At 41.1% G+C, this 12,745-nt stretch overlaps 1 protein-coding gene across 2 annotated transcripts in view; it reads right to left on the reverse strand.

Annotated features, from left to right (window-relative positions):
* Window positions 1–12,745, reverse strand: part of FRY (FRY microtubule binding protein) — a gene marked incomplete at both ends in the record, with an annotated part of 256,062 nt that overhangs the window by 98,181 nt on the left and 145,136 nt on the right. For both annotated transcript variants that reach the window (XM_079722071.1, XM_079722072.1), the window contains 3 exons: window positions 334–420; window positions 2,713–2,895; window positions 4,397–4,655. In XM_079722071.1, coding sequence (XP_079578197.1) covers window positions 334–420; window positions 2,713–2,895; window positions 4,397–4,655 — 529 coding nt within the window. The remainder of the gene's footprint in view (window positions 1–333; window positions 421–2,712; window positions 2,896–4,396; window positions 4,656–12,745) is intronic.

Genomic DNA, 12,745 nt, shown 5'->3' on the forward strand with positions numbered 1-12,745 from the left:
AACAACACATAAATATAGGTTATATAGCATTAAGTGTAATAAATAAAGCAAATTAATTTTCTGAAAGAATCCTGAGCAATTCTTGAAATTGCAATTTGCAAAGCTTTATCTATCTTCCTCAGACTCAAATTTTGATTTAAATTTATCTGAAGGTCTCCTGAGCTAGTATTTGAAAAGCTAGTCTTGTTTCCCTAAGTACTTTTGTTCTGGTTTATTAACCTGACATAAAATCCCAGAATTCTTCCATATCATTTTTCTTTGTGTCTCTTTTCCAGCCAGGCCCAGAGCTTATACTTAAGAACTATCAGCAATCAGGATCAAACATGTACTTACCGAATCCAAAGCTGCTACGTGAATAAAACTTTCGAGAATGGAAGAACTTAGCTGATCCATGACATCAATCATAGGCCTGTCATCGTCCTGTACATAAAGGAGACGATTACTCTCCATGGGAAAATGAATCCTTCCACCCTCTCCACCGCCTTTGTCCAGCATGTGAAGCATAACAGCTTGCAAGGTAGTGATAAGGGTTTTCTCACAGAAAAGTGAGCGCCACGGTGGTGAAAGGTAGTGGGTAAAACTCTCTATAATTCTCTGTTTAGTCTTACAAGTTTCAGTGGAAGATAATTAGAGCTCCAATTTGACATTGTAGTGAAAAGACATGTACCTGAATTTCAAAAACTCATGCACATACACTTATTTAGACTGGAATCTAAATCTCAGCATCACACATTATTCACTGAAGTGTTCATGTTGTCATTAATTTTAAAAAATGGAAAAGCCATGAAAATGCTACTTACTTAAGTCACTGATCTGCTAAAATAACTGGTAAATTGTTGACTGTGATTGCATTTCAGTCCCAAAGAAACTGCACAGGAGACTGACCACACACTCTCTGTAGTATCTATGTTGTGCACAGCTATTTGGTAAAAGAAGCAAATTGGAAAAAAGCACAGGAGAGAGTATCTTATAGGAAATTCTCCTACATGATAGTGCGTATATACATGAACATGTGTGTTTGCCATCCTTTATCATAGAAAGGCTCAGAAATATGAAATTATTTACTTAGCAGCCTTATAGGAAAGCTTCGGAATGTCCTTATTCATGTACGAATGAGAATGGTTTCAAAAAGGTTGTGACTGAAAAGAACCCAAACAACAAAAAAGCAAGCTTGTAGACACAGAGACCGGATTGGTTGGTTCCCAGAGGCAGGGGGGAGGGGTGGCGAAATGGGTAAAGGAATCAAAAGGTATAAACTTCCAGGTATGAAATAAATATGTCATGCAGATGTAATGCACAGCATGGCGACTAGAGTGAACAACACTGTATCGCATATTTGAAAGCTGCTAAGACAGTAGATCTTAAAAGCTCTCATCACAAGAAAAAAAATCCTGTAGCTGTGAATGGTGATGGATATTAACTACTTGTTGTGGTGAACATTTCATAATATGTACAACTATGGAATCATTATATTGTACACTTGAGACTAATAATGTTGTATGTCAATTATACCTCAATAAAAAAAATTACACACACAAAAAAGCTGTGGCTGGTCAAAGAAAGCACCGTATGAGAAATATTCTTAACACAGTCTGCTGGAATAGCAGTTAAGAACCTGGGCTGAAGAGGCATGTATATCTGGTTTTCAATTCTAGCTCTACCACATCCTAGTTGTTGATTTTGGGTAAGGCATTTAATCCCCCTAAACCTCAGTCTCAGAATCTGCACTATGAGGAAAATAACAGTACCAATTCTTACGTTATTGTGAGGGTTCAGTGAGATAATATGTATAAAGCACAGCTCACTGCCTGAAACATACATGGTAATTATTATTATCGTTATTATCAAAATTAGAGACTTAATGGAGGCTTATCAAAATACAGCAAGTCCTAGAGATCCATTTACCAGATCCCAGAGATGTCCTAAAATACATCAGAAAGCTTGCTGCAGAAATGTGAACAGAAAGGATTGGGATACATTTGAAAATATTTTGTGAAGACGCTGATCATTTTAAGGATCATGAAACCAAGATTAGTGACTTAAAACAAGAAAACAGAAAGTAGAATTTTTCTAAAGAAGTATGTCACATAAAAAGCTGGTCCTTCTTTCATCAACTTGTGGATAGAGTTTGGCCACCTGTGCCGACAGGCAATGAAACTTAACGTCTAAACAAGGGTGTAGAGCCCTTGACTGAGTGCAGGAGAATAACTGGAGTCAATCATGGTTGTTAGTCAGCTTACTTCTCCCATCAAGTGGACATATTTTCTTGTGATGCCATTTTTCTACCACTATTGAGATTAAACAATTTTCAGTAAGCCAGACTATTTGCTACCTTGCTCATTTTAAATGGGATGCATGGTTTTCTCAAGTTCATTCTCTAATATAAATGTAATATCTTCTTAATTATATGTACATTGAACATTATGAAAGAAAATGATCTATAACTGAAGCTTAAGATTCACTTCTTCACAAAGCACCACCTCTTAGAGAATCATGAATGGTCTATTCTCGTGCCCTCAGAATATATGACTTAGCTCTTGTAGGTCAAGAGTACGATTTCATAATTAAAAACCCACCCTGAGTCAAAAATTATTTGTTGACATCATGGGACATGAAAGTACATAAAATGGTAAGGCATTCTTTACAGTTTTTAACCTAACTTTGAAACTGTTGAAAGATATGAATTGGAAAATTCAGAAAAATAATCCATACCTCAGGCTGACCCAGGGCGATGAATAAAGCTCGAATTTCCTTGAGTATTAAAACAGACAGTTTGCGTGTGGCCACCTGGAAACTGCAGAGTAAAACCAGAGCAAAGCCTTCCACGGCATGGAGCACACTGCAGTGGGGACCTCGCTCCGAATGGATTCGGTGGCTGGAGCCATTGGCAATGAGCTATTGTGCAATAAGAACAACATTCTATGTTCAGAAAAACAACAGTGGAAGAAGCAGCCACTCTTCTATGTACATCTTCTGGCACGTTTGACCTTGTAATACTAAAATAAATTATACCGGCTTAGAACCAGACATGCCTATGAATTCATTATTATTCATGAAATATCATAGATCCCTTTTTATTTTCAGACCAACTGTCACTTTGGAATACCATCAGCCCTCTGTTACCTCTGATAAGGAATAACTTTTCAAAGGTTATTAGCAGGAATAAAACCAAAACCGCTTCCATCCATACCATTTGAGATGACACTGTATATTTAATTAAAGTGTCCTAATTTGGCTTTACTTAAATTCTCTATAGAGAATTCTCTATTTTAAATTCTCTATTTTAGTTACCACTAAATTGAATTTTCAAGCATTGATTTTCTAATCAGACTTCTTTTCATGTTAGATTTTAATCTGGGTTTTGCATGTTAATGAGATGGATTCTGAAAGTTCCCAAACCAAGTGAGTCTCAAACAAAAGCAAGGCAGACAACAGGGCAGATTCTACCTCCATTTCAGTCTCCCTTTTTCAAGCATAGGTAATCCTTGTTTTCCTCCCTGTCATCTTTTGGCAAGTGTAGGACACAAGGCAGGAGTAATGCCCTGAAGCTCATCTCTGAGGTCAGCCCATCTGGGATCCTAAACGCTATCATACTTCCCAAGCCTCGACGCTCCTCAGACCCTCAGCCAAACTCTCCAGCCAGACCCCTTCTCTGTCTGCTCACTGCCAACACCAAGTCACACAGCCCTGGTTTTCATTTGACAACACTCCTCCTCAACCTGCTCTTCAAAATGGTATCATTAATTTTTACCATTCAGGACTGAGGCAGGAAAGAATAAAGAAACCACAAGACTACTTTCTTCTCTGGATATTGGAGAAAGCGACCAATTTGTTGTTGACTAGGGGGAAAAAACGGGTGGGCAGCTAACTTTCATATATCCATATCTAACTCTATATGCATATTCATATCTATATCCATATCTGCTCTAGTCATATCCAGATCTAGATCCATATCCATATTCATATCCAGATCTAAATACAAATCCATATTCATATCCAAATCTAGATACACATCCATATCCAGCTCTAGATCCATATCCACTTCCAGCTTTATATCCACATCCATATCTAGATCCATATTCATACCCAGCTCTATATCTTTTCCCTATGGTCATTTGCTCTTACAAACAGATTTATAATCATAATTCTCTGAAAAAAACATCATTTTCTACTCCGTAAATGGCCTTGCTCATGTTAATAAATCTAACCTGCTGTGGCATACGATGCCCTGAATTTCTTGGCCACAATTTAAGCAGATGGAAAAACTTAGGGCCATCACCAGGGAGAAAGTTCCTAGGTAGCTGAAAGTAAGAACCACAAGGTTCTCTGGGCTGCAACTTATTTATATATGTGCGACATAAAGAATATAAATTAGTGGGCAAAGGGTGAAAATCACCTCTGAATTTCTGATTTTGTTGGCTTGTTCGTAGACTTTTCCTTGAGTTTGTATGACCAGTTTCCACTGGGTAAGGAGCTGGAGCAGTAACTTGAGGGATGAATCAAGGAGTGTGTGATGCATGTCATTCACTTCCCGGAGCAGGAAGTTGGTAAAGCCAAATAGGACATCTTCCCTCCAGTCTGAGAAGTCAACAAGTAAACCCTGAAGAGAATTTTGTGCAATATGTCGCAGTTCATCGTCCATGTGAATAGAGAGCCTGTGAGATGAATAAAGACAATGAAGTCATTTACTTTATCAGTTTTTCTTCTATATCTGTAAAGGAACATATATAAGGCCAGAGCCTTTTACTGTATCTGAAAAATGGGTCACTCTCCCCTAATATATTATGATAATTTTCACTCAGCTCCCCTTAATGTTAACATCTTATATAACCATGGTACGTGATCAAAACTGAGAAGTTAACATTGGTACAGTGCTATTAACTAAAATACAGATTCTATTCAGATTTCACCAGTTTTCCATCAATGTCCTTTCTGTTTCGGAATGCAATCCGAGATACCATGTTGCACTTAGCCGTACATGAATTCTTTTTAATACATTACTGACTACAGAATAAATTAGTATCAAACCTTACCACTTTTAAGGATGGTCCTGGAGAAACTAAGGGACTCATCCAGAAGTTCAGTGAAAATGAGTAATTAAAAGTTAGGCCAGTTGTCCTCAATTGCTTTGGCCCCCATGAAGGGAATTTTGGTAACGTCTACAAACATTATTGGTTGTCACAACTTGGAGCATGCTCCTGGTATCTATGTAGTAGGTAGAAGCCAGGGATGCTGTTAAACATCCTACAATGCACATGACAACTCCTATGACGAAGAATTATCTGACCTAAAATGCTGACAGTGGCAAAGTTGGGAAATACTGAGTTTGTCAACTGAAATAATATCAGTGTATTTGTGGTTTAAGCCAGAACATCATCATAATATTATTAAATAAATCTCAACATTGGCATGGAGCGTTATAGTTAATATCATGCTTTATAGATTCATTCATTCACTTATTTAATAAACAAATGTTTTTGAGGTCCTCCTAAGATTCAGGCCCTCCTAAGATTCAGCCCTTAGGATATGGAGTACGGTACGGCTATGTTTACTGGGTAGGGTGTTAGCAAGAGCGAGGTATGAGACAGTCCTGGAGAGAGAACAGGAGTGGCTTGCTGGAGGGTCTGTGGGCCACCCAAGGAGGCAACACAGCAGGAAGAGGTTGAGTGTGAGTGTTGTGGGATCAGAATGCCTGATCACTGCCTTGTCTCTGTCATGCATTAGCTATGTGACCTCATGCCAGTTACTTAACCTCTCTAAGCCTCAGAGCCTCATTTGGAACATGGGGATCATAGTTGTACTTGTATCTCATAAACCTGTTGTGAGGTTCATTGAGATGATCTATGAACAGTGCTTAGTACCACACAGAGCATGCAGTAAGCACTCAGTACAGGTTACCTCTTACTATGAGAAGAAAATGAACTGTATTCAGAAAGTTACAGGGGAAGTAACATGATTAGATTCACATCTGAGAAAAGAAAGTTAGGCAGGAATATGCAGGATGCCTTGGAGGAGTCACAAGACTGAGGGCAGAGACCGGCTGGGAGGTCATTGCAGTGACTCAGGCACCAAGTGGCGGGGGCCTGACCCAAGGCAGAGAAGTACTAAGGAAGGGAGAGATGGAAAGCAGAGATACCCAGGAGATAGAATTTCCAGGACTCAGCAGCCTGGAATTGTTCCGTGGCAAAGAAGAAGCTGGCCAAGTCAACAGGGGCCCCCATTAAACAGGACATAATATCTTCAACCAACAGAAAAAGAAACTGTGAACCGGAGCGGTTAAGGAATTTCCTCAAAGACCAGGATTCCAACCCAGGACTTCTCATCTTTAATCCAAAGTTTTCTCCATAAAACAGGTCTGATACAGTTACATATTTTTGAATAGATAGTATTTCAAAAACTTGATACTGAATACCCTTCTTATTCTCTAGGGTATAAAGTACACTAATTGGTCCAAATTTGACAATATAAACCAGACAAAAGCTCATTAATGAGCAGATATATACCAAGTCAAGGAAGATATATTTTCTGTTCCAAAAGCAAGTTAAGCTCTACAAAACTGCTGAGAAGGAAGAGCTGAGCTAATTCTTCAGGGCAGACTTGCTATTAAGTCTATAGTTATTAAGTAGGTCATAGTTGCTGAAATAACACACAGAGGTCTTTAACCTGGGCTTCTAGTTAAGGACTAAGGCAGGAATTTACAAATTTTCTTTGTATTTTAATCAGCAGCTCCATTTTTTTCCAAAAAATTTTATGTAGAACTCTAGTATATAGTACAACCGAGTTGTAGGACTTCCCTGGTGGCGCAGTAGTTGAGAATCCGCCTGCCAATGCAGGGGACAGGGGTTTGAGCCCTGGTCCTGGAAGATCCCACATGCTGCGGAGCAACTGAGCCCGTGCACCTAGAGCCTGTGCTCCGCAACAAGAGAAGCCACTGCAATTAGAAGCCCGCACACTGTAACAAAGAGTAGCCCCTGCTCGCCGCAACTAGAGAAAGCCTGCCCACAGCAACAAAGACCCAATGCAGCCATAAATAAATAAATAAATTTATTTATTTATTAAAAAGAAAAAAACGAGTTGTTCTGGTTGAAGCTGGGTAAGGGACCTGAAGCCCCCCATGTGAGAGGAAACATTCCTTCAATCTACAAGCAGCTTCCAGTCACCTTTGCAGCCCATGGTTTGAAAACACTAATTTATGGAAAACACTTGAGGTCATGTTTCCATCTTAAGTTTAGTGTTCCAATTTATTACATTTATACCTGTCTATAGTCCTGAATGTCTTAGAGAATAAGCTTCTGCAGATGATGAACCACCTTTTAAAGACAGAAACAAGAGGCACTCAGCAAATGTTAACTGATGGTAATGATATTGTTCATTGTTACAGGTTGTGTCTCCTCCCAAATTCACATGTTGAAATCCAAACACTCGGCACCTGAGAATATTACATTATTTGGATATAAGGTCACTGCAGATGGAATTAGCTAAATTAGGATGAGGTCATGCTGGAGTAAGGTAAAATCCACATGGCTGGTGTCCTTATAAGAAGGGGAGATTTGGAGACAGACACACACAGGGAGAACACCATGTAAAGATAAAGGCAGAGATCAGGGTGATGCTTCTATGAACCAAGGAAGGCCAAACTATGCCAGAAACCCCCAGAAGCTAGGAGAGAGGCCTAAAAGAGATTCTCTCTCACAGCCTCAGAAGGAAGCAACCCTGATGACTTCTAGCCTGTGGAACTGTGAGACAATAAATTTGATCTTGGACTTCTAGCCTGGACTTCTAGCCTGTGGAACTGTGAGACGATAAATTTCTGTTATTTAAGCCACCCAGTTTGCGCTATTTTATTACACACATGAAACTAGGCAAGCACATATCTTTAGGGTCAAAAGTCAAAATAAAAACCATGCCATGGTCTATTTAGCTGAAGCTTTTAAAGAAGGGCCAATACTTTCAGATTTCCAATGAGATGAATTCTACTCTTCGTCTAACTTTGGCATCATTCGCAATTTGCAATCTGGAAGCTTCCTTAACTTTAAACCAACAGTGCAGGATCATTTTAAGGACTCTGAGACCCCGAGGTGGTGCAGCTCTTGCTATTTTTGGTGACCACTCCTCTTGAAATCATGGTATTCACATGCCTTACCAGTGAGAACACTCAAAAATATTCCTGGAGTACGAAGAGACAGGACCAGGGAGGGGAGGGAGCTTTGGGAATAAAAGGCCCAGTTGATAATAAACGTGGAATATTTGTGGAAGAAAAAGGTCCAGTGTCACAGAACTGAGATGGAATGAAAATGACGTATCAAGGCAAGTCTGGGTGGCAACAGGCAAGGGAGAGGGAGAAGTAGAAGAAGTTGCGAGAAGAGCCAGAGCCGCGCCCCTGTGTCATTCCTTGGAGAGTAAGTAGGGAGCTGCCTATCAGATACAGCCGCCGTTTCTTCCACCCAGATCTTCCTCATTTTTACTTTTGTTAGATTTTAACCAGATAATCACAGATCACCTTGTGAAGCGCATGGGATTTAATATTATAAAACAGAAAACAGGAAAAAAAAATTTTAGTTAACGAAAAAGGAAAAGAAGATTCAGTTAAAGGAGAAAGATGCTCAGCCATCCTGAGGATGCAGGACGTGCAGGGAAGCTGCATGATGCTGGCCGACCTGTTTACAGTCTCACGACGCCTGCTGGTCCGGCGAGCAAGGAGTGGCTGAGGAGAAGACATCCCCCAAACTCCTGCAGGGTCATCCCATTGAGACGCCAGAAAAGAAAGGACGGGTTCTTGCCTGTGAACAACTATGAGGACAATAAACAACAGTCCTGTGAGAGTCTGGTGGCAGCAATTGAAAGAGAAGAGAGACATTCAGAGAAGGCAGCTTAGGAAGTCTGACGAGGTTGGGGGACCCGAGGAAAAATTTCTAAGATGCTGATCTTAGGCCCACCAAGGGGGCCTGAAGGGACTCCACCGTGACACAGCAGTGAAGCATACCGAAAGAAACCGTTACTGCCAACATCAACTGCATCTGTCCTTCCCCAGCAGCTGGCATGAGGCGCGTGGACCAGCTTGGCCTGATTAACCAGGCGGCAACCTTCTGCATGAGCCAGCAGGCCCGAGGCCCTGCTTGGAGTAATCTAGGAGGGGGATGCGGTGTGAGGGGCACTTACACTAAGTAAGGATGTGGGTAAAAGGGGGAAAACCCAGAACGTGAGCGAGGCCGCCTTCCTGGTTGGTCAGATCAGACAAACGACTGAACAGAAACACTTTCATAAAGGTGAGCTCAGGTTCAGATGGAATCAGCTCAGTCGCTTTGAAGAATGTTGTTGCTAGAGGTGCATGGAGGAAAAGGGAGTGACTTCAAATTCACAAACTATACCCAGAAGAAAAGATCCATTAGGAGGAACAGCCTCCTCTCAGCTCTGGCAGGACTGACACAAGGTTATCAGGCAGCAGAGAGGGACCTGCTGCCCCATAACGTCACCACGGGCAGCAGAGGAAGAAATGGTTTAGAAGTGAAGGCCTGGAGACAAAGGTTTCCAAAAGGAGGGACTTGCTGACCAGTGGACTCTTAACCTCTGGCATGTTCACCAGAAGGGGCGGAAACTTCTTCTCTAAGGTATTAAAGAATGAACTCCCGGGACTTCCCTGGTGGTCCAGTGGTTAAGACTCTGTGCTCCTTGTGTCCACCTAGAGGGGTGGGAGGGAGACGCTAGAGGGAGGGGATATGGGAACATATGTATATGTATAACTGATTCACTTTGTTATACAGCAGAAACTAACACACCATTGTGAAGCAATTATACTCCAATAAAGACGTTAAAAAAAAAAAAAAGACTCCATGCTTCCACTTTAGGGGGTGCGGGTTCAACCCTGGTCGGGGAACTAAGATCCCACATGCCGCGTGGTGTGGCCCCTCCCTAAAAAATAAATAAATAAAATAAAATGGGAACTTTATTAAAAAAAAAAAAAGAATGAGCTCCCACCTATCTACAGGGCTTTGAATTGCATCTCAATTAAAATAAAGTAATAAGATTAAGTGGTTTATCGAGGCAATGTATGCAATTGAGTCTACAGTTCTCACCCAGCTACTCAAAACAGCTAGCCACCCTCCACTACACAGACAAAGCTGTGAAGACTGAATGATAAACAGTAAATGATAAATAGTTTCCAGATACCACTAAAGATCATGAAATTGTATATGCATTACCTCAGAAAGTTCCACAAGTTATAAAGAAACATTGCACAAAATGTTTGCCATTTTGTATAAAACCAACGACATTTGTCACTTCTATTTGGCTTCTGGAAAATTCTGTACATTTGGGCAACCAACTTTACTCTTCTGAAGTTCAATCTCTTTGTCCGAAAATAGGAATGAATATGTACCCAGCTTTCCTAACATAAAGTATATGAAAGTGCATTGTACATCGTGGATAATATGTTATTCATGTTTAAAGATGCCTAAAAATAATAACTAACATTTGCTGAGAGCTTACTGTGTTCTAGGCACGATGGTAAGTGATTTATATGCATTGTTTAATTCTCACAACCCTATTTCAGATTTTTGAAAGGAGGGCAAACATGGAACAGCAAACCCTTAGTGCATCTACAGTGCTGCAGAAAGGGACGGAGGACAGGAGCCTGTAGACTGTTGGGGGAAAAGGTCCTTCCTGTGGTCAAGGGTAGAGCAGGAAACACCTGGGAGGAGACAGAGAAAAATCATGGCGACTGCCAAGGAGAAAAGTGAGCTCCACCTTCTTTGTCTGTTTCGTTCTGTAAACCATTGTTATGGTAAACATACTAATACAAGTCTGAGATTAGAGTGTCTGGGGTGTTTAGCCAATACGTGAACAGGTGGGAAGGGAGCCTGGGGGCAGTTACGGGGGACATAACCTTGAAACTCCTGTCACCTACAAACTGGCACTTGCCATCTACCTCTACAAGGATTAAATCATGAGCCGCTGCAGCTGCTGAACTTCGACACCCCTTGAAAGGAGTTCAGGGTGGAGATCAGGAGTGAGGCGCTCTGTGCTCTGGGAAAAACTGGCAGAACGGGTCTTTAGAAAATTAGATATTTTCAGGAAAAGATTTTATGAGCCCAATGGTTGCATCTCCTTGTATCTAGAAAAGCACTAAAATCCTTCATGGTGACGTCCACTTCTCGTGACTAGCAGAAACCTTCTGCAAAAAATATGTGCTCCTGCTGGTGGGAATGTGAATTGGTACAGCCACTATGGAGAACAGTATGGAGGTTCCTTAAAAAACTAAAAATAGAACTACCATATGACCCAGCAATCCCACTACTAGGCATATACCCTGAGAAAACCATAATTCAAAAAGAGACATGTACCAAAATGTTCATTGCAGCTCTATTCACAATAGCCTGGAGCTGGAAACAACCTAAGTGTCCATCATCGGATGAATGGATAAAGAAGATGTGGCACATATATACAATGGAATATTACTCAGCCATAAAAAGAAACGAAACTGAGCTATTTGTAATGAGGTGGATAGACCTAGAGTCTGTCATACAGAGTGAAGTAAGTCAGAAAGAGAAAGACAAATACCGTATGCTAACACATATATATGGAATTAAAAAAAAAAAAATGTCATGAAGAACCTAGGGGTAAAACGGGAATAAAGACACAGACCTACTTGAGAATGGACTTGAGGATATGGGGAAGGGGAAGGGTAAGCTGTGACAAAGGGAAAGAGAGGCATGGACATATATACACTACCAAACGTAAGGTAGATAGATAGTGGGAAGCAGCCGCAGAGCACAGGGAGATCAGCTCGGTGCTTTGTGACCGCCTGGAGGGGTGGGATGGGGAGGGTGGGAGGGAGGGAGATGCATGAGGGAAGGGATGTGGGAACAGATGTATATGTATGACTGATTCACTTTGTTATAAAGCAGAAACTAATAAAAAAAAAAAATATGTGCTCGATTGCACGTACTCCCCCTCCACCAAAATCACATATATCCTGAGCATCCCCCCACCTCTTTGGAGCAGTTTCTCAGAGCTGCTCTTTGGAGCAGTTTCTCAGAGCTGCTCTTTGGAGCAGTTCCTCAGAGCTATCTGAAATGCCGTCTCCCAGGCTATAGTCCTCATTTTGCCCCAAATAAAACTTAACTCACAACTCTCACGTTGTGCATTTTTTTTCAGTCGACCCTCCTTATTCAGGGAACCGAGCTGTGAGGGGCAGTTGAGCCTGCGTGGCATTTGGTCTTATTTTGCCAAGTATGAAGAAAACCAAGATTTTCTCCAGTAAAAAAAAGCACCATGGATGCAACCAGGAAGTGTCTGAAATAAAAGGTCTCACACCTCTCTGACTAGACTGTGTCAGGAGTCAAATGAGTCCAAATGTGACTGGACGACTGGGGGACAAAGCGACTAAAGACTTGAAACCCACATTTACTGCTCTTCAATTTCTTCACTTCTGTCCTCTGACCCTCTTGAGATCTAGAAGGGGCTCGTTTTCTCATAGGGTAATGGACCCAGTGTGAGGGCCAGCTCTCCAACTTATCCTTCCCCTGAGGAGAACGGCCTCTGGCTTCTTTTGAAGCGTATGAAAAAGGCCTCTTCACAGGCTTCCCATATAAGTCCCGTCATTTTCTTGACTTTGCCCTAAGACTTGAACTCTCAAGTATATTTATTTTTTCCTTCCCCTCATAAAAACAGTACCCATGGCTTTGGGCTTTGTAAGAATGTACATAATAATAAACACGAGGCACTATAAATAGCAGTATAAATAGCA

Source organism: Hyperoodon ampullatus (genome assembly GCF_949752795.1).
Source record: "Hyperoodon ampullatus genome assembly, chromosome: 16".
NCBI lineage: Eukaryota > Metazoa > Chordata > Mammalia > Artiodactyla > Ziphiidae > Hyperoodon > Hyperoodon ampullatus.